Source organism: Oncorhynchus mykiss, chromosome 10 (assembly GCF_013265735.2).
Source record: "Oncorhynchus mykiss isolate Arlee chromosome 10, USDA_OmykA_1.1, whole genome shotgun sequence".
In the NCBI taxonomy this organism is placed as follows: Eukaryota; Metazoa; Chordata; class Actinopteri; order Salmoniformes; family Salmonidae; genus Oncorhynchus; species Oncorhynchus mykiss.
In genome coordinates, this window is record NC_048574.1 from 48,242,774 (window position 1) to 48,263,243 (window position 20,470).

Consider the following 20,470-nt stretch of genomic DNA (forward strand, 5'->3'; position numbering starts at 1 on the left):
TCAAACATCTCCAATCCAAAGTTAAATCTAGAATTGGCTTCCTATTTCGCAACAAAGCATCCTTCACTCATGCTGCCAAACATACCCTTGTAAAACTGACCATCCTACCAATCCTCGACTTTGGCAATGTCATTTACAAAATAGCCTCCAATACCCTACTCAACAAATTGGATGCAGTCTATCACAGTGCAATCCGTTTTGTCACCAAAGCCCCATATACTACCCACCATTGCGACCTGTACGCTCTCGTTGGCTGGCCCTCGCTTCATACTCGTCGCCAAACCCACTGGCTCCATGTCATCTACAAGACCCTGCTAGGTAAAGTCCCCCCTTATCTCAGCTCGCTGGTCACCATAGCATCTCCCACCTGTAGCACACGCTCCAGCAGGTATATCTCTCTAGTCACCCCCAAAACCAATTCTTTCTTTGGCCGCCTCTCTTTCCAGTTCTCTGCTGCCAATGACTGGAACGAACTACAAAAATCTCTGAAACTGGAAACACTTATCTCCCTCACTAGCTTTAAGCACCAACTGTCAGAGCAGCTCACAGATTACTGCACCTGTACATAGCCCACCTATAATTTAGCCCAAACAACTACCTCTTTCCCAACTGTATTTTATTTATTTATTTATTTTGCTCCTTTGCACCCCATTATTTTTATTTCTACTTTGCACATTCTTCCATTGCAAAACTACCATTCCAGTGTTTTACTTGCTATATTGTATTTACCTTGCCACCATGGCCTTTTTTGCCTTTACCTCCCTTCTCACCTCATTTGCTCACATTGTATATAGACTTGTTTATACTGTATTATTGACTGTATGTTTGTTTTACTCCATGTGTAACTCTGTGTCGTTGTATCTGTCGAACTGCTTTGCTTTATCTTGGCCAGGTCGCAATTGTAAATGAGAACTTGTTCTCAACTTGCCTACCTGGTTAAATAAAGGTAAAATAAATAAAATAAATAAATAAAAAACTCTCCCAAGTATAGAAAGATCTCTTTGTAGCCAATTATTAAATATATTTTTAGTTCTCTTCATTTTAGGAGAGAAATTCAAATGTTGTCTGACTAAGTGGTTTTTTGACAGATATATTCCTATATATTTAACACAGTCCTTTACAGGAATGTTTTCAATTTCTTTATCATCAGAGTCAAATAAACATAAGATTTCACATTTAGAAATATTCAGCATTAATCCTGATGCAATAGAAAATGCAGTTATAGCATTAAGGGCATGTGCGACCTGGTCTTTGTCTCTTAAGAAAAGAGTAGAATCATCAGCCAGTTGGGAAATTTTGATTTCTTTGTTAAAAATGGTTAAGCCATACAAATTTGCATAATTCAGAATATCTAGAGGTAGAAGTTCCACAACCAAAATGAATAAAAATGGCGAACCACATTATATGTTATAGCAATCTGTCAGTCGCTGACACAGTCGATGACGTGGCACGCAACTATTAGTTGATGCATGCAACGTCTAAGCGTTAACTCTAGTTGAAGGCCGACTCGGGTACTGCAGGCTGCCATTTGCAACTAAATTATCCTCATGACTTCTGTGTGCGCAATTTTTTTTATCTGTTCATAAATAAATTGTCAGGTTAGGAGGATTAATGTAGCCGGTTAGGAGAATGAATGTAGCCAGTTAAGATAATTAATGTGACAGGTTAGGAGAATAAGGTTAAGGTTAGGAAAAGCGTTAGGATTTGCTAAAAATGCTACAAGGAAGCAGCAAGCAGCCACTGAATAGTCTTGAGAGGCAACCAATCTTCACATTTAGCTGTTAGGTTTCCATACATACACCCACTTATGTTGATCCCCCCCACTTCTTTCTCAACTCCCACGTTCAGACACACTCCACATATGCAGGTACCCATGACACTAACCATGAGGCATACCAGAGTGGGATGAGTCTAAACAGAATCCTTGGGACATCTTGCCAGTGATACTCTAATGACGAGATGATCTAAGTATGGGTAACTGCTTACGAATTCTGCATTCATAACCAAGTAGGAAGGTGGTAATTCCCAGTTGGAAAGTCGTAAATACCAGTTGAATGCATTCACGGGGTGAGTTCTAGTAGTACGCCTAACAAAGCCGACTGCAGACGAAAGTTGAGTAAAGTCTGACACTGGTGGTTTTCCAACAGCAAGGCTCAGATCAACACGGCAATGTCAACATAGCTGCTATTGTTTCTAAAAGTTTCCGTATGTCCAAATATACCCCCATATTACACACTCACAAACTGCAAACATAATGCGTGGAAGATTATTTGGTTAGAGCGAGGTCGCAAATATCACTTTCATGTATATCTCCCGTAGCTTTAGAACCGTGGCAAAGTTGGCTCCTGTTTCAGTCATGTCTTTGGCCACATTCACGTGGGTTAAACAAAAATACCCTAATGATTGGTTGACAAATAGTGTCTCCAACCTGCATTGTATAGTTGGTGATAAGCAATCGCAGCTACTTGAAGGCGACTTCATCAAAAACTGCATGTCCTTTGATCACATGATTTTTGTAAAGTTTATACACTCATCACGTAGTTGCAAGTCGGACAATTTGTATGCCCATAATGCAACACACCTTTGAAAGGTGGTGACCATTGAGGGTCACCGACTTAACAAAAGTGATCACTCAAACGCGCCCACGTTCTTTGAACACCTTGAGAAACTCTGATTGGCTAATGGCCAACATGCTTTGTCAACCATCAACTCAAAAGTACAGCTATCATGTTTGTAAACAAATCAAACTATATTAATAGATTGCTTTTTATAAATAATGTATTGTTGTTGCAGTTAACTGTCGAAAATATGGCCTCCCGGGTGGTCTAAGGCACAGCATTGCAGTGCTAGCTGTGCCACCAGAGATTCTGGGTTCGAACCCAGGCTCTGTCGCAGCTGGCCGCAACCGGGAGGCCCATGGGACTGCGCACAATTGGCCCAGTGTCGTCCGGGTTAGGGAGGGTTTGGCCGGCAGGGATATCCTTGTCTCATCGCGCACTAGCGACTCATCGCGCACTAGCGACACTACCGACTGTGTCGGACAGTGCGCAGTGCACGCTGACCAGGTCACCAGGTGTACAGTGTTTCCTCCTACACATTGGTGCGGCTGGCTTCCATGTTGGATGTGCATTGTGTCAAGAAGCAGTGCGGCTAGGTTGGGTTGTGTTTTCGGAGGACGCATGGCTCTCGACCTCCCCCTCCCGAGTGCGTACAGGAGTTGCAGCGATGAGACAAGACTGTAACTGCTACCAATTGGATACCACGAAATTGGGGAGAAAAAGGGGTAAAATATATATATAAATAAATACAGTTACAAAAAAATCTGCCGAAAATACTGATATCAAGGTAATTTCTTTAGTAGTTGACATCAGAGGTGGGAGAAGTCGGAGCTCAGGGATGATAGACTAGTAATTGCCAGTTGAAGGGTCGTTCAAGTTTATTTTTCCATTAAATACTACTTTCCCACTTTGTTAAGAACGCAGCATTAGAGTGTGTCTGAAAGTGGGTGTTGTGATAGAAATGGATGGATCAACAGCAATGGGTGTAACATCTGCGCTCTGTTATTTGTTAGACGGTTTTGAGTGAGCAGTTATTTTTTTCTTACCATACCACGAGAGTTTGGACTTCTGTTTTGTCTGAGTTGAATTTTACTTTTACTCTCTTGTATATTTTTCAGTTAATAAAACTCACAATTGTTTATATTTGATTAAAAGTACTGATGATGGTGGCTGTACTGTTGCTGGTATGTGTGTGAAAGTGATCCCCTCGAACACGCCCATGACACAGATCGTCTTGTCTCGTCCCTCAAAAATAGGAGTCGTTGGGCGTGTTCGAGCGGATCACTTTTATCAAGTCGTGACCATCATTGGTCACCGCCTTTCAATGTGTGTTGCATTATGGGGATAACAATTGTCTGGGCTCGATTGAGTGGTCGGGCGTCAGAAACCGACTGTAGACAAATTGAGGATTATGTGGATTTTCGGTAATGCACCATAAATAGAAGGCGGAAAGGCAGGCGGCAGGAGGCGAGATCAGGTGGGAACATTCTAGCAAATGAGAGGGCAGATACGTGTGCACAGCAGACAACTTTTTGTTGATGCCACGTGCGTCCACTTATATCAGTACATTCGTAACTACCGTAACATTACAAAACTATTTGATCAAATCAGATCCAACAGTCTCATACAAAGAATCCTTAGTCGGTCTGCTTACCACTGTATTCTCACATGGACAGATTCTGACAGGTGTGGAGCCTCTCACTTCGAAACTTGCTCTCTGCCCGTGCATATAATGCATGGCAGCAGGGGGCAGTAGAGAGCACCACCCGTTAACCACAGATCAATAAAATCTCCCATCCCAACTTTTCAGGCACATACTGGTATTTTTCATCTCGCATAAAACTTTGATACACAAATATTAATATTAAAAAAAGATTGCAGCCAATGTCATTTATTGTCTGTTTTGCACACATGCATACTAGTCTAATTTGTCACACCTTCAGTACAATAAATAGATCAGTGAAGATGGACAGGACATCATTCATCAGATAGATCATCACAAAGAACTTCATTTTTAATTTGCTCCAAAGTAGAAATGAAAAACACCATTCATATTGTGTCCTAAATGTTGCTTTATCAGACATGTGCATTCATGTCCCAGATTGAGGTCAAAGCGAAAGCTGCCTTGTTACACAGAACCAAGCCTGGTCTGATATCTCAGATTGCACAAGTTACAATCTTTGTTTCTCTATTCATTCATTTAACACAAATGAAGGTGTTCCTCCTTGCCGTATTTCAAAGGTCTTAAGGAATGGGTAGCCGGTGTCTTGGGTGAGATCCGTCTTGCCAAGAGGGCCCCTCGCAGTGCCCCTCCTCTGGGAAAGAGGCACTCTTGTGAGGTAGAGGAGTGGAGTTGCGTTGGACAAGTGGTAGTGTCAAGTTATTCTCATACACAAGGTCTGCCGAAAACAAGCAGAAAATATATTTCTACACCAGGCGCTCGAGCTCAAATCACTCATTATAACGTCATCACAGGAGTCATAGAATAATTCAAAATCAGAATAGTTCTTCCTTCAAAAAAATGGGATCTCACCCAAGTTAGGTCTTCTGATGGAGACCTGTCGTTGACTGGAGTCGGAGGAGGCCGAGGTGCTTTCTGTGGCACTGGACTTGATGGACCTCACTGAGGGCATGCGCACCAGAAGGTTAGGTCTGGATTTCGCACCAACTGTAAAAGTCTGGCTCCACTCTGAATAACAAGACAAATTACACATCCATAACTTTAGATTTTCAGGATCAACATAATCCATACAGTACCAATCCAAAGTTTGGACACACCTCATTTCAGGGTTTTTCTTTATTTTTAGTATTTTCTACATTGTAGAATAATAGTGAAGACATCAAAACTATGTAATAACACGTGCAATCATGTTGTAAACATATACATATTTTAGATTTTAGATTCTTCAAAGTAGCCCCCCTTAGCCTTTGACAGCTTTGCACACAGCTTTGCATTATCTCAACCAGCTTCATGATGTAGTCACCTGGAATGCATTTCAAATAACAGGTGTGCCTTGTTAAAAGTTAACTTGTGGAATTTATTTCCTTCTTAATGCGTTTGAGCCAATCAGTTGTGTTGTGACAAGGTAGCGGGGGTATACAGAAGACTTGCTTGGGCCAAGAAACATTAGACCGGTGAAAATATGTCCTTTGGTCTGATGAATCCAAATTTGAGATTGTTGGTTGCAACCACCATGAGACGCAGAGTAGATGAACGGATGATCTCCGCATGTGTGGTTCCCACCATAAAGCATGGAGGAGGAGGTGTGATGGTGTGGGGATGCTTTGCTGGTGACAGTCTGTGATTTATTTAGAATTGAAGGGACACTTAACCAGCATGGCAACCACAGCATTTTGCAGTGATACGCCATCCCATCTGTTTTGGGCTTAGTGGGACTATCATTTGTTTTTCAACAGGAGAATGACCCAACACATCTCCAGGCTGTGTAAGGGCTATTTGACCAAGAAGGAGAGGGATGGAGTGCTGCATCAGATGACCTGGCCTCCATAATCACCCAACATCAACCCAATTGTGATGGTTTGGGATGAGTTGGATCACAGAGTTAAGGAAAAGCAACCAATAAGTACTCAGCATATGTGGGAATCCTTCAAGACTGTTGGAAAAGCATTACAGGTGACGCTGGTTGAGAGCATGTCACGTTCTGACCTTAGTTCCTTTATTATGTCTTTGTGTTAGTTTGGTCAGGGCGTGAGTTGGGGTGGGTAGTCTATGTTCTTTTTTCTATGTTGTATTTCTGTGTTTGGCCTGGTATGGTTCTCAATCAGAGGCAGCTGTCGATCGTTGTCCCTGATTGAGAATCATACTTAGGTAGCCTGTTTTCCCCATTTTGGTTGTGGGTGATTATTTTCCGTGTCTGTGTTTGCTCCATACGGGACTGTGTCGGCTTCCATTTATTCTCTTATTCTTTTGTTTTCTGTGTTCAGTTATATTTCATTAAAATTACATTATGAACACTTACCACGCTGCGCATTGGTCCGATCCTTCCTACTCCTCCTTAGAGGAGGACGAAAACCGTTACAGAGCATGCCAAGAGTGTGCAAAGCTGTCATCAAGGCAAAGGGTGGCTACTTTTAAGAATCTCAAAAATAAAAAATGTTTTGATTTGTTTAACACTTTTTTTGGTTCTACATGATTCCATATGTGTTCTTTCATAGTTTTGATGTCTTCACTATTATTCTACAGTGTAGAAAATAGTAAAAATGGAGAAAAACCCTTGAATGAGTAGGTTTGTCCTAACTTTGACTGGTACTATATATATATATATATATATATATATAAAAAATGAACATTTGTTTTATTTATTCAAACACTAATTACATTTCTGATTTGGGTGGTTATATTACAGTATATTGATATGTGGTTGCATTACCAGAGTAGTCTTGGAGTCTGAAGCGGCCAAAGCACAAATGGATTCTCCATTGTTTTCTCACATTCTCCTTCATCAGACAATGGAACAGAAATATAAAGAACCCTAAAACACACCAGTGACACTGGCATCAGGTTTATACCCTCTATACATTACACCCTATGATAGGATAGTGCGACATCTTGGCAATTCCATTTTTGTTCTACTTACCCAGAGTCAGATGAACTCATGGATACCAGTTTCACGTCTCTGCGTGCAGTTTGAAGGAAGTTTAAGGTCATTTCTGGAGCCATTGCTAACTAGCGTTAGCGCCATGACTGGAAGTCTACAGGAACAGCTAGCATGCTTTAAACAAATAAACGCCTGGCAGGAGTCACTCACCTTGCAGACTGTTGAGGACACAGAAGAGGTAGAGGAAGGGAACCTTGGCTGGCCCCCAGGCGAAGAAAGCCACAGTCCAGGTGAGACCCAGCAGGAAGGTGAGACTGGAAACCCCCTTCAGGTCCTGCAGAAGGAGGCCGCTGTGGATGCCAGCCGGCTGATTGACCCGCATGTGGCGGATCTGGACCAGGACCACCACGAAGATAGCCATGTTGCACAGCATCACTAGCAGAATGTAGCCCACCACAGACACATAGAAAGCCACTTCATCCTGGATCCAGCAGCTGATAATAGGATAGAGGGACTTTATCTACACATCTGGATAACAACCTCAGTCCAGAATCCAGGGGTGTAACTTTCACTGGGGACTGGGGGGGAACATGACTCGTATTCCCCCCCCCCCCCCCCCCCATTCTGAAATTGCATTTTTGTCCCCCCCCCCAGTTTTATCATAGGAATGTGATACAAAACGAGGTGCGGTGTACTTTAGGACCAGGTACCAGGCCTCTGAGCTGTTTGGAGTGTTTATCTGACTGGAAGGGAAAATAAAAATATAGATATATATGTCCCCCCCACTTCTAAAACCAAAGTTGCCCCCCTGCCAGAATCTACAATACCCAGACTTTAGTACCACACAATGATCATTCATGATCTACACGTAGCCCAACGTAACTGTCGAAAGTTTTGAATTGACATTGAGTGTCAGATACATGTCATTCAGGGTCAGAAAAAGGTGCTGTTCATCTAATGATAGTGACATGGAACAATCAAAGTACAACAGGATGAATCTAATACTTACAACGCCTCGGAGTTATCTAGTGGTTCCATGGACTCACTGCCGAGGGAGCTGCCGTAGGACTCTCTCTTCACAACCAGAACTACGCAGCATATGGTCAGAGGGATTCCTGCGAGAGGGGAGGAAGATGGAGAAGTAGAACACGTGATATGGTTCAACTGATAAGACTAAGGGGAAATACAGATAACTGTAGTTAAAAAAAATATAGCATTTCGCTATTGTTCTAATTGAACGAAGTTAATCTCACCCCATCCTAGGGAGCAGAACTTGAGGATGTATGAGGGCACATAAACATTGAAGACTTTGACCAAGGCAAAGTACATGTGCACAGCCTCCAGGCCCATCCAAGTGAAAGAGGCCAGTAGGAAATAGTGCAGTGCGGAAGCCACCGCCACACAAAGCCCATAGCTGCCAAAGGAGGAGAGCCAGGAGTTGACCAGGAAAACCATGTTGAGCCCCAGCAGCGCCAGAGACAAGTTAATGAGGATCTTGGATGGGTAGTCTCTGCGGAGCTTCCTGTGAGGGAAAATGGGGGTATGTGAGATTGAGAGAAAGCTGAGAAGGCAAAATTTGAGCAGATGGTTTAAAGTACATGAAAAAAAAGGAGGCTGTGGAAAGAACACTGTAAGCCACTTTACAAAACGCACAAAGACGATACAGTGTGAAAGCAGGAAGACGGTGCCACTCCAAAAACTGAAGGTGCAGAGTGTAGATGTAACTGAATTGATTCTTACTCAAATGCTGTGTATGTCAACACAGTGATTCCCAGGAAGACGGAGGACACACCGCAGCCCAGATGAGTGATGATGGTCAGAATTTCCTCATTTGGTATGTCGATTTGAGTCCTGGATACATCCTACAGTACGAGGGAGGATCGTGGCGTAGAGGAGAACATCGTGGTGAGGACAAAGCTTGTGTACCGTTTTAATGCAAGGTAATCACCCTTGGTGCATTTCAAAGAGGCTCATTACCAGAAGTACTCCAAAATGAGTGAGGTGGTCACACAGGCATGTGGTATAGTCAGCACTGGTGTTGTGCTTCCTGCATCCATGCTGTTCCCATCCTCCCCTTCCTTCTGTAGTAAAATACAATATTTATCTACCCCATGCCTCCTCTGTACCCCACACACACACACACTACACAGATCAACTCGGAGTACACACTTTCCAAAATATTAGGATTTCATTTGCTGGATTATTCCTCTGCGGTTTATAATAGGACCCACCATTTTGATTGAAGTTCCAGTAGACACACTGCACCTCCTTGCCAAGCTTCAAGAGAACATCCAATTAGATCAGGCAGCAAAAATATGGGTTTGATTGATCATTTTACAAGTGATTGTTCAGTTGATTTCTTGTCAGGAAGTGTTCCACATACTGGATTGGACGTCAAGTGATGTAGTGTCACCTCTACATCCTCCTCTAGGTCCTTGATGGGGCCACTGGCATTGGTGACACTGGCTGAGACCACATAAGTGTTCAGGATCTTCCCATCCGGGTTGTTCTGAAATTTTAAAGCACACAAGACCGGCGATTTAATTCTATCCAATAATACAGTGCCGCTTTGACATAATAAAGGCAGCCCTGCAGGGGTACAACTTGGTTACCATGAAGAGAGTTGGGACTCCATAAAACTGAAACTGAACCCGCGGCTGGGCTCCACTGTGTTGAGGAAATCTGTACTTCAAGGCTGAGGGTAGGGAGATGAATGCAACAGTCCCTTTGAACGGATCCTTGTTGATATAAATCTACAACACCAAGATTAAGGCCAGGATCAGAACAATGCCATCTTAATATCAATGACTGTACAGATGGGTAAAATGGAGGGGTTATATCACCTAGTGTTTAGAAGCATAACTCTGGGGAACCATTTTAATGTTTGGCAATGAATTAGCGCTAACCTCAGGGTTTAGGCCCTCTGCAGCAGACGAGACGCCAAAAGTGAGGACCTGAAACTGGCCCCGGTCTACGTCCACCACGGAGATTGCCATCGCAGAAGTAACCAAAGTATAATTTGTCTGGTCAAAACAAGACATCTTGTCGCCAACCATCTCCGTAATGTCCAGTATTCTGCAGAGCAAAGAGCAGGGGGAAAAGTTGAGGACACAGTAAATATTGATAGCAGAACGTACAGGAAAATGAGAGAGAACACGTTATCCATTTGTACAGCTTCAATAGTCCAGGGCTACGTTCCAATATCCATACTAACATTAGCCCAAACATTCCTTCATTCTAATTGGTAGGCTAGTATGGATCCTAGATCGGATCCCAGGCGTATCTCGTACGACCGTGTGGTTTTGAGGAAGCCTCCTCCTGATCACCCCTCCATTTCTTTAACCACCTGATCTGTGTGGGTGGGATGAGTGGAACAGAGAGAAAACACCCACTGGTTGGTGACATGCTGCAGGTAGCTCTTAGACTCCAAGATGTCTGAGATGATGTTGATGATAGCTTCGCCCAGAGGTGGGGTCATACAGCTGATGAAAACAATGTTTTTGAGTTTCTTCAGAATGGTGCTCAGTTCAGTGCAGTTGAGGTCTGGATGGTCTTTCAGCAGGCCCTCTATCATCTCCACCACATCCATAGCATTCTCTGAAAACACAAAAAGTACAATGCATTGGTTATAATGGTCACAGACAGTGTGCGTCCCCCCAAATGGACACAGTAGAACTACCCAGGTGAAGTCAACTCACCAGGAGTGACATCAATGTTGTCTAGGTCTGGAATGGTCTCAACCACAAACGGGCACTGGTGCAGATCTGGGACACCCCAATGGATTGGAAAACCCAACAGACTGTCAGCAGGACAGGTGTGTCAGGCGTCATCCACCCATGGTCAAACAGATGACAGACAGAAATATCAAAGTCAATGAGTATAATATACACTGAACAAAAATCTAAACAACATGTAAAGGGTTGGTCCCATGTTTCATGAGCAGAAATAAAAAAAATCCCGGCCATTTTTCATACGCACAAAAAGCTTATTTCTCTCAAATGTTGTGCACAAATGTTATATCCCTGTTAGTGAGCATGTATCCTTTGCCAAGATAATCCACCCACCTGACAGGTGTGGCATATTAAGAAGCTGATTAAACAGCATGATCATTACACAGGTGCACCTTGTGCAGGGGACCATAAAAGGCCACTTTAAAATGTGCAGTTTTGTCACACAATACAATGCCATAGATGTATCAAGTTTTGAGTGAGCGTGCAATTGGCATGCTGACTGGAGGAGTGTCCACCAGAGCTGTTGCCAGAGAACTGAATGTTAATTTCTCTACCATAAGCTGCCTCCAATGGCATTTTAGAGAATATATATATATATTTGTTCTTCCAGTTTCGTCGCAGGAGTAAAATAATCCTGCGGCAGGAGGATTTGATTATTCTCAAAGAAGTGCTAATTTGTAACGGGAAATTAGTTTTGATAGGCTATGGTAGGCTATAGTTTAGGTGTAGCTTCCGGCTGCATTTCAGGTATGTCGTAGTGGAGACCAATATATATTTTGTGTTATTAAGCTACAATATATAAAACAACGTCGTTGATGTGTTTGGATGCATTTCAGATACATTTTTGTTCATTTGACTTTTGCAGTAGTAGGATTTACACTAGTAGGACATGTATTCTGCCTGGTGCTTTAGCGTTTCAGCGAGTGAGAGAGAAAGAGAACTGCAGGCTTTCATAAAATGTATCTACATCACAATTTGAGTTTCCTGTAGCGCAGGAAAATTCTCAGTGACAACGAAGTGATCAAATTAGGATACCACACATGTAATTTGACGTGTTTCATCCCTACACATATTTATTGTTATGGAGGCAAACAGGTCTCTCAGAGACAAACACTATCACGTCCCTCGCAAACAGTATTTAACACCCATAATAAAATTGATCATGGTTATAATTTAAATATTAACTCTGCTTATTATCTATAACAGATCCATGCTTTTATTGCAGGACATATTCCAGATGTACAGTCATCAATTGATTTAGTCATAATTGTTCAATGCAAATAGCCCTATTCTAATGTTAAAGAGAGACAGCTTGGTCATTATGTTGCAGACAGCACATTGTCTCTGACAACAAGATGAAATTGGCTATAAAATCAATGAGCCAGAAACGATAAACCTCTACAACTCAAGTTGTTCACTGAGAGACACCATTTGAGACCACAAGAGCCCTTTATACGTTGGACATTTTCATGACCTTGCATAACATACCAACTACATTATGTACTACAATGTTCTAGCTTGACAGCTTGTCTCACCAGAGCCTGCTAGCTGTCTTGCTGGTGTCTCCCTGACATGGCAGCGTGGCAGTCCGGGGGGCCCAGGTGCCTGGCCACACAAACAGGCCCTGTCTGGTCTGGTGTCGGTGCTCAGGACAACTCCCTGGCGCTTGGGGGAACAAGGAAGACAAGCCATCAACTCCTGCACAATTCACAGGGACAAAGGGTGTATTTTCAAATCATTCACATCAAAACGAATGCAATTGTTGTCCTGGTTCTTAGACCCCTAAACCTCTTTTGCTCTTGTCTAGACAGCACCAGAGTCCATTCAATTTCCGTTTTTCATGGGTCTTGTTTCATATCAACAAAGTGAAACTGACGTATATGACGGATGTTAATGTCGTTGGACTTGTTTTCCATGGTTATAGTGCCATTGGTGTATGTCCTCTCCAGGAGGGTACGGATCCGTGTCCTTGTCTCCTCTTGACTTGATGACGTTGTCACCCGCATCTGGAATCGACAGCCGTGTCTGTGGATGGATGGGGAAACATTACATACATCTGGAATCGACAGCCGTGTCTGTGGATGGATGGAGAAACATTACATACATCTGGAATCGACAGCCGTGTCTGTGGATGGATGGGGAAACATTACATACATCTGGAATCGGCAGCCGTGTCTGTGGATGGATGGGGAAACATTGCATACATCTGGAATCGACAGCCGTGTCTGTGGATGGATGGGGAAACATTACATACATCTGGAATCGACAGCCGTGTCTGTGGATGGATGGGGAAACATTACATACATCTGGAATCGACAGCCGTGTCTGTGGATGGATGGGGAAATATTACATACATCTGGAATCGGCAGCCGTGTCTGTGGATGGATGGGGAAACATTACATACATCTGGAATCGACAGCCGTGTCTGTGGATGGATGGGGAAACATTACATACATCTGGAATCGGCAGCCGTGTCTGTGGATGGATGGGGAAATATTACATACATCTGGAATCGGCAGCCGTGTCTGTGGATGGATGGGGAAATATTACATACATCTGGAATCGGCAGCCGTGTCTGTGGATGGATGGGGAAACATTACATACATCTGGAATCGACAGCCGTGTCTGTGGATGGATGGGGAAACATTACATACATCTGTGCGCCAAACTACTTGCTCCTTAAGTTAAATCATACATATGGCTCACTCCCATTTCATCATAAACGATTGTCTTCAGTGTATGTCTGGCTTTTGGGGTATTCTTTTGTATGATCATACCTTGACGTTTTGAGCAAGGAAGGCTGTAAGAAAGAATTACACTGTTTAGTGGTTACAGACCTTGAATATTTGAGCAGAAACAGTAGTGGAAGGTCAAAGCAGTTTTTATTTTCAAAAGGAATATGTTAACCTCTCGCAATTACATGTATTGCTGCCTCAACTCATAATTTGAATGTCCTGCCGATACCTAACCCACTCAACCGTGTTTGATCGTGGAGATGGATGCTGCACACTGAAAGATAGAACACCTACTGATTAAATTGATACTCTGCGTATCAGTTTTTTCTTAAAAGGCCCAATTCAGCCATTTTTATCTCAGTATCAGATCATTTCTGAATAACAATTACCTACCATTCTGTAATAGGTTCCCATTAAAATTGTCAAAGGAAAAAATCACTTTTACAGTGTTAGTTTCGTCAGCTCTTTTAGAATATGATACAAAACACAGGACATTTTATATGTTTTACTGCACTGGGCCTTTAAGAGGGTCAAATTAAGAGCTCACTAAATCCCACAAATGGAATTATGGGAGATTTTATCTTGCTCTTAATTCGAACCTCATAGGCCCAGTGCATTCAAAATGCTGTTTTTCCTGTATTAGTGAGTGTTTTTCTGATACATACCTGTATGCCTTTCCCAAAAGGTGGAAGGTCAGAACAGACATCTCATCAGGTAGAGTGACATGCAGCTGAAATTGTCAGAGAACAGGCAGTGTGAGAGGAAACCTGGGTTCATCAGGAAATCAAGGATTTGAATGAAGAAAAGCTGTCCTTTCAGGCTACATACCCAGGTAATGATTGTCAGTTCCGGATGGATACAGAACCCAGTAAGGGTCACGTTCACATCAACTTCAAAATATATGTCTGTGATGAAAGACAACATTAAGTAGTTTAACACTGAGAGTGTGAGATATTTGAAACCAATATACGTATTTCAGGCCAGATATGATATCACATGCTGTAATTAGTTTGGTTGTGTCACACCCTGACCATAGAGAGCCCTCGGGGTGTTTTTTGTCAGGGTGTGGCCAGGTTTTTTTTCTAGTATTGTTATTTCTATGTCGGTGTATTTGTATGGTTCCCAATTACAGGCCGCTGATTATCGTTGGCTCTAATTGGGGATCAGGTTGTCCCCTTTGTAATAAAGTATGTGGAACTCTACGCACGCTGCGCCTTGGTCCGCTCATTATGTATACGACGAACGTGACAGGTTGTGGTTGGATCATTTCCTGAAACAGAAGAGGGCACTAACCTGAGAGTTCGCCACCAGTCGTGACAATAAGGTCTGTGGCTGTGTCAGAAGAGGTTCCAGTGGCCATGACAATGGGAGGATTGACTGTGGCAGGGGGGAAGTCCTCTGGGGAAAGAAACAATCCCTCTCATCATCACAGTGGAACCATGGACCTGCATTGGCATCACTTTTCTATATCATATATAGGGCCAGGAATCTGTCCTCCTGGCCATGTGACCAGGAACAACTCTGGGCCTAATCATTCAGTAACCGTTCTTCCCCAGTTGGCTACTCTTTAGTTATGACTTTTTCTCCAGAGGTGGGATTCCTTTTGGAATGGTTTGTGACTTACCTACAGCGTTCACTTGGATGCTCTTGGGGTTAGCCATTAGCGTGAGATATCCGACGTTGTGAGGTGTGTTCAGCAACTGAGAGACCTGTTTCTGCACTGTACTGACATCAGAGCTGGGGATCACGTTGAGGTGGACCAGGCAGTCAAAGCTGTGTGGTGAATACAGCAATTATCAAACCACAACAAGGGCAAGTCCTTTTATTCCCAAACCTATAGCTTCAATCAGCTCCTGGACATGTTAAACAGTGTGTATATTTTTGTGTTCATTTCTGCCAATTGTAGTGTCACAGAGACCATTCAAAAAAAAGGGAAACTCAAAACTTATGAACGCCACCAGAATAATGCCTTTCTTACCGGTTTGCATCAAATTCAGCCCGCAATATTGGTTTGTCCTGGGGAATTGAAATTGTAGTACATGCTATATCATCTGTTCTCTAAAAACGTTGCACGGATTATCATCAGAGTAAATGTATATGTAACTATCCCGTTATTGTTGTTACTGTGTAGTATCGTCATTCCGTCAAGTTCAACACTTACATGGGCCTCGTCCTCATATGTCTCACCGACACTGTCAAAAGTGTGAAATAGCTTGTGTTGGTGATTGCAATTGAGATGAAAAGATTATTGATGAGAATATTACATGCATAAATCCATGATACACCTGTACTCATTTTGTATTTTGGACTTTCCTTACCTGGTTGACACAGACACAGAGACTCTGTACAAATGATATTTGTTGGATGGTAATATGTGTCTGAGCTGCAAGGACATAAAGGTAATGTAGACATTCAAATTGAGAACACTGCATGTGCTGAGTCATCTCGGAAACATTTAAAACACTGTGCAACAAACAGTAAGTGAAATGTGACCCCATTAGCTTACCCATTTCTGTGCAAGGTCTCTGGCTTTGTATACATCTGTACTGTTTCCATCGTAGCAGATGATGGCGATCTTGACTTTAAGTTCGTACAAAGACCAGGCTGACACAAATTAGGAAAATGATGGCATTGATCAGTAGCAATGTATAACAGACAAAGCATTACCTTGGTGTTTAGCCCATTTACCTTCTGATTTGTAGCTAACGCTACTTAACTTACCTATAAATCTACACTGAACAAAAATATAAACGCAACATGCAACCATTTCTTCGATTTTACTGAGTTACAGTTCATATAAAGAAATCAGTCAATTGAAATGTAAATTGATTAGGTCCTAATCTATGAATTTCACATGACTGAGAATACAGATATACATCTGTTAGTCACAGATATTTTAAGAAAAATGTAGGATCAGAAAACCTGTCAGTATCTGGTGTGACCACCATTTGCCTCATGCAGCGCAGCACATCTTCGCATGTTGATCAGGCTGTTGACTGTGGCCTGCGGAATGTTGTCCCACTCGTGTTCGTACACGTCGATCCAGAGCATCCCACACATGCTCATTGGGTGACACATCTGGTGAGTATGCAGGCCATGGAAGAACTAGGACATTCAGCTTCCAGGAATTGTGGATAGATCCTTGTGACATGGAGCCGTGCATGTCATGCTGAAACATGAGGCGATGGCGGCGGATGAATGGCACGACAATGGGCCTCGGGATCTCGTCAGGGTAACTCTGTGCATTCAAATTGCCATCGATAAAATGGAATTGTGTTCGTTGTCCGTAGCTTATGCCTACCCATACCATAACCCCACCATGGGGCACTCTGTTCACAACGTTGACATCAGCAAACCGCATCGCCCACATGGCGCCATACGTCTGCCATCTGCTCGGTACAGTTGAAACCGGGATTCATCCATGAAGAGGGCACTACTCCAGTGTGCCAGTGGCCATTGAAGGTGAGCATTTGCCCACTAAAGTTGGTTACGACAGCAAACTACAGTCAGGTCAAGACCCTGGTGAAGACGACGAGCACGCAGGTGAGCATCACTGAGATGGTTTCTGACAGTTTTGCGCCGCAATTCTTTGGTTGTGCGAACCTACAATTTCATCAGGCCGTGTTGGACATACTGCCAAATTCTCTGAAATGACGTTGGAGGCGTCTTATGGAACAGAAATTAACATTAAATTATCTGGCAACAACTCTGGTGGACATTCCTGCTGTCAGCATGCCAATTGCACGCTCCCTTAAAATTTGAGACATCTATGGCATTGTGTTGTATTACAAAATTGCACATTTTATAGTGGGGTTTTATTGTCCCCAGCACAAGGTGCATCTGTGTAATGATCATGCTATTTAATCAGCTTCTTGATATGCGGATAAATGCAAGGAAAGGATTTAAATGCTTTAAAAGGATAAATGCTTTAAAAGGATAAATGCACATTAACAGGGATGTAATCAAATCAACATTTGAGAGAAATAAGCTTTTTGTGTGTATGGAACATTTCCAGGATCTTCTATTTCTACACATGAAACATGGGAATAACACTTTACATGTTGCATTTATATTTTTGTTCAGTGTACTTAATACAATGTTAAAGGACCATCTCTAACAACATGAAAACATCTGCAGTAAGCTTTGATGTTTAACAAGTTTAATTATGCACCCTGTGTGTGCGCCATTAAAATGGGTTCACAAGATCAATATTTTCCAGTCACGTAACAGGAACAGGAGATGAGGCCGCCAGAGACGTGGAAACATGACAAAAAAGGCTGCTCATTAAAGCGAACACCAATCAGTTTTTCCATAGAGAATGACATTCAATATACATTTATAGACAATCAAAATGTATATAAAATGTTAATGGTTTCCTGCCTCACCACACTGTAGATGGGAGTCTGGGACTGGAGGGCAGCTCAGGGTAAGCCAGTCAACAGCATCCCAGCGCACCTCATCCCCCTCTGTGCAGCTCAGGTCCGACACCTGTTCAGGGGTGCGTGCCTGCCCCCACACGCGGAACAGAGAAACACTCCCATTGAGGTTGGTACCGTTTTCCACATGCATCTCCCCTTGGATGAAGTAGTGGGAGACACCCAGGCTGAGCGTGCCGTGCGGGGCCAGCCTGCAGCAGGACGGGGACAGGGGGGATTCGTTAGCATGGGCTGTAACATCCACACTGGTCCCATTGACGTAGAGGGCTGGCTGGTGAGAAGCCCCAGACCAGGTTATACAGACGTAGTGCCAGTGGCCCAGGGGGAGGTGGAGGGGGGCTGACCACCTCATCCCAAACAGCCAGGTGTGGACCAGGCCCTCCTGACCCGCCAGGCCCAGCTCAGCCTGCAGCCCGTCAGGGTGGCGGTACATGAAGGCTGTCCAGGCTGGTGTGCTGATGTGCCGCTGGAGGTGAACACACACGCTGAGCTCCTCCAGGGCAGGGATGGAGAGGTCCGGACTCAGCTGCCAGTAACTGCACTCCCCTGTGAAGTCAGCCATCTTCCCCCACAAGCTCACGCTGGAACATTCTGGTGTACACAGGGTAAATGGGCCACTGTCAACAGGCACATTTGGATTTTGTTATCTTCTACACTGAGTGTACAAAACATTAGGAACACCTTCCTAATATTGAGTTGCACCCCCCTTTTCGCCAAGGTGTCGGAAGCATTCCTACAGGGATGCTGGCCCATGTTGACTCCAATGCTTCCCGCAGTTGTGTCAAGTTGACTGGATGTCCTTTGGGTGGTGGACCATTCTTGACACACACGGGAAACTGTTGAGCGTGAAAAACCAAGCAGCGTTGCATTTATTGACACACTCAAACCGTTGTGCCTGGCACCTACTACCATACCCCGTTCAAAGGCACTTAAATCTTTTGTCTTGCCCATTCACGCTCTGAATGGCACACATACACATTCCATGTCACAATTGTCTCCAGGCTTAAAAATCCTTCTTTAACCGGTCTGCTCCCCCTCATCTACACTGACTGAAGTGGATTTAACAAGTAACATCAATAAGGGATCATACTGTAGCGTTCACCTGGATTCACCTGGTCAGTTTATGTCATGGAAAGAGCAGGTGTTCCTAATATTTTGTCCACTCCGTGTACATCTCCAATATTAACTTACACATCTTACAGATACAGTGTCTCTCAGAGGATTGGCTACGTGTGGCGTGTTATTGATCAGTTGTGTGTGTTATTGAGTGTGAGTAAAGAGTGCTGAGTGCTGTGCAGTGCTGTGGCCAGCTGCTAACCTGGATCCCGGCGAGAGCCACAGCTTAGTAGAGACAGGCTGAGAAGGAGGAGTGTCTCACTGAACTTCATCACGGCTCTGAAATAAACACAAATAAGAATAAGACCCGTTCTCAAGCTTTTGCTCTGATGTTTTATCTATCGGTATAATGTCTTTTCTTTGAAGATCATATTTTGTAGGACAAAATGTGGTTCTCTGTAGTATCAATCTATCACTGTATAAGCTTTACATTTGTGTGAACACTTTACAGGGCGGTTGTCAAGACTGCTATTATCCGACACGATACAATATCAAAGCAAATGTAGCTACCCAATTACACTTTGTTCATGTGTTCGCATATTTTCTTTCTATTATATTGCTTCCACTGTCAAAGCCTTTCTAGTCCGTCGAGGGACGGTTGAATTTAATTCCAAATGAGACTGACAATATTCACAGTAATGAACATTTATAATAATCCCAACAGAATTATGGACAATCATAAAAGATGACAATGTAGGACATGAACGGGAGATGACATTAAGATTCAAATGAAATGGAGTTGGAAATGGATTTTCTCAACAGAGAACAGAGTTTAAAACATCACTTTACACTTTACCGCTGTGTAAACCATCGTCTTAAAGTACATTTTAAAAGGTCAGTAATATAAATGGTAAATTGACTTACCAAATCATTAGAAGGCATACAACTGACTGCAGAGGGTCCTGATATGTAGTAGCCTATTGTATGGCGTTATTAAGCATCGTCTCTATCCCTGGATGGATGTTTTCTAGTGTCAGTGAGACCTGTAGGTGTACACACATGGAAAACCCCGACCTGACTGTCGCTCCACCCCCCACCCCCTCGCCTATTCCTTCTTTGATTTATATGCTGTGACAGTGAATCAGCCTTCAGGGTATGAGCTCTTCTCTTCCCTACTTTACTGCACTCTCCAAACGCTTATAATCAATGGATGTTTGTTACATTTTCAATCTCTTGGGTGGGATGGCACACAAGCCGTACAGTAAACCGTCTGTGTTGCTGGATAATATTAGGCATTTGTCCATGGGTCTGAGATGTTGTATTTTTATTTGAGTAAGGATGTTATACCTAGTATATACTGAACCCAACATGTGACAATTCAATGTAATTACAACG

At 43.1% G+C, this 20,470-nt stretch overlaps 2 protein-coding genes across 2 annotated transcripts; both read right to left on the reverse strand.

Annotated features, from left to right (window-relative positions):
• Positions 1-4,371: 4,371 nt before the first annotated feature.
• Positions 4,372-12,676, reverse strand: LOC110533133 (adhesion G-protein coupled receptor G2). The gene is made up of 15 exons (XM_036933249.1): positions 12,384-12,676; positions 10,816-10,916; positions 10,510-10,714; positions 10,024-10,192; positions 9,730-9,870; positions 9,501-9,626; positions 9,349-9,394; positions 9,095-9,198; positions 8,858-8,979; positions 8,371-8,639; positions 8,127-8,232; positions 7,328-7,611; positions 6,950-7,051; positions 5,092-5,247; positions 4,372-4,957 (listed from the first exon to the last, which is right to left on the reverse strand). The coding sequence occupies exons 3-15, from the start codon at positions 10,704-10,706 to the stop codon at positions 4,803-4,805; spliced, it is 1,977 nt and encodes a 658-aa protein (XP_036789144.1). The 5' UTR covers positions 10,707-10,714; positions 10,816-10,916; positions 12,384-12,676; the 3' UTR covers positions 4,372-4,802.
• Positions 12,677-17,552: 4,876 nt separating this feature from the next.
• Positions 17,553-20,098, reverse strand: LOC118936699 (adhesion G-protein coupled receptor G4-like). Its single transcript, XM_036933250.1, has 3 exons — positions 20,000-20,098; positions 19,338-19,414; positions 17,553-18,610 (listed from the first exon to the last, which is right to left on the reverse strand). The coding sequence occupies exons 2-3, from the start codon at positions 19,405-19,407 to the stop codon at positions 17,949-17,951; spliced, it is 732 nt and encodes a 243-aa protein (XP_036789145.1). The 5' UTR covers positions 19,408-19,414; positions 20,000-20,098; the 3' UTR covers positions 17,553-17,948.
• Positions 20,099-20,470: the final 372 nt, after the last annotated feature.

Bases quoted from the DNA above. Each gene is read 5' to 3' on its own strand.
- LOC110533133 (XM_036933249.1), bottom strand. From the start codon at position 10,706: ATGGATGTGGTGGAGATGATAGAGGGCCTGCTGAAAGACCATCCAGAC. The intron at 9,395-9,500 runs GTATGTGGAACA...GTTCTCTTGAAG, and splicing joins ATCACTTGACGTCCAATCCA to CTTGGCAAGGAGGTGCAGTG. The intron at 9,199-9,348 runs GTGGGTCCTATT...ATTTTACTACAG, and splicing joins CTGGAACTTCAATCAAAATG to AAGGAAGGGGAGGATGGGAA.
- LOC118936699 (XM_036933250.1), bottom strand. From the start codon at position 19,407: ATGAAGTTCAGTGAGACACTCCTCCTTCTCAGCCTGTCTCTACTAAGC. The intron at 18,611-19,337 runs GTTAGCAGCTGG...TGTGTACACCAG, and splicing joins TGGCTCTCGCCGGGATCCAG to AATGTTCCAGCGTGAGCTTG.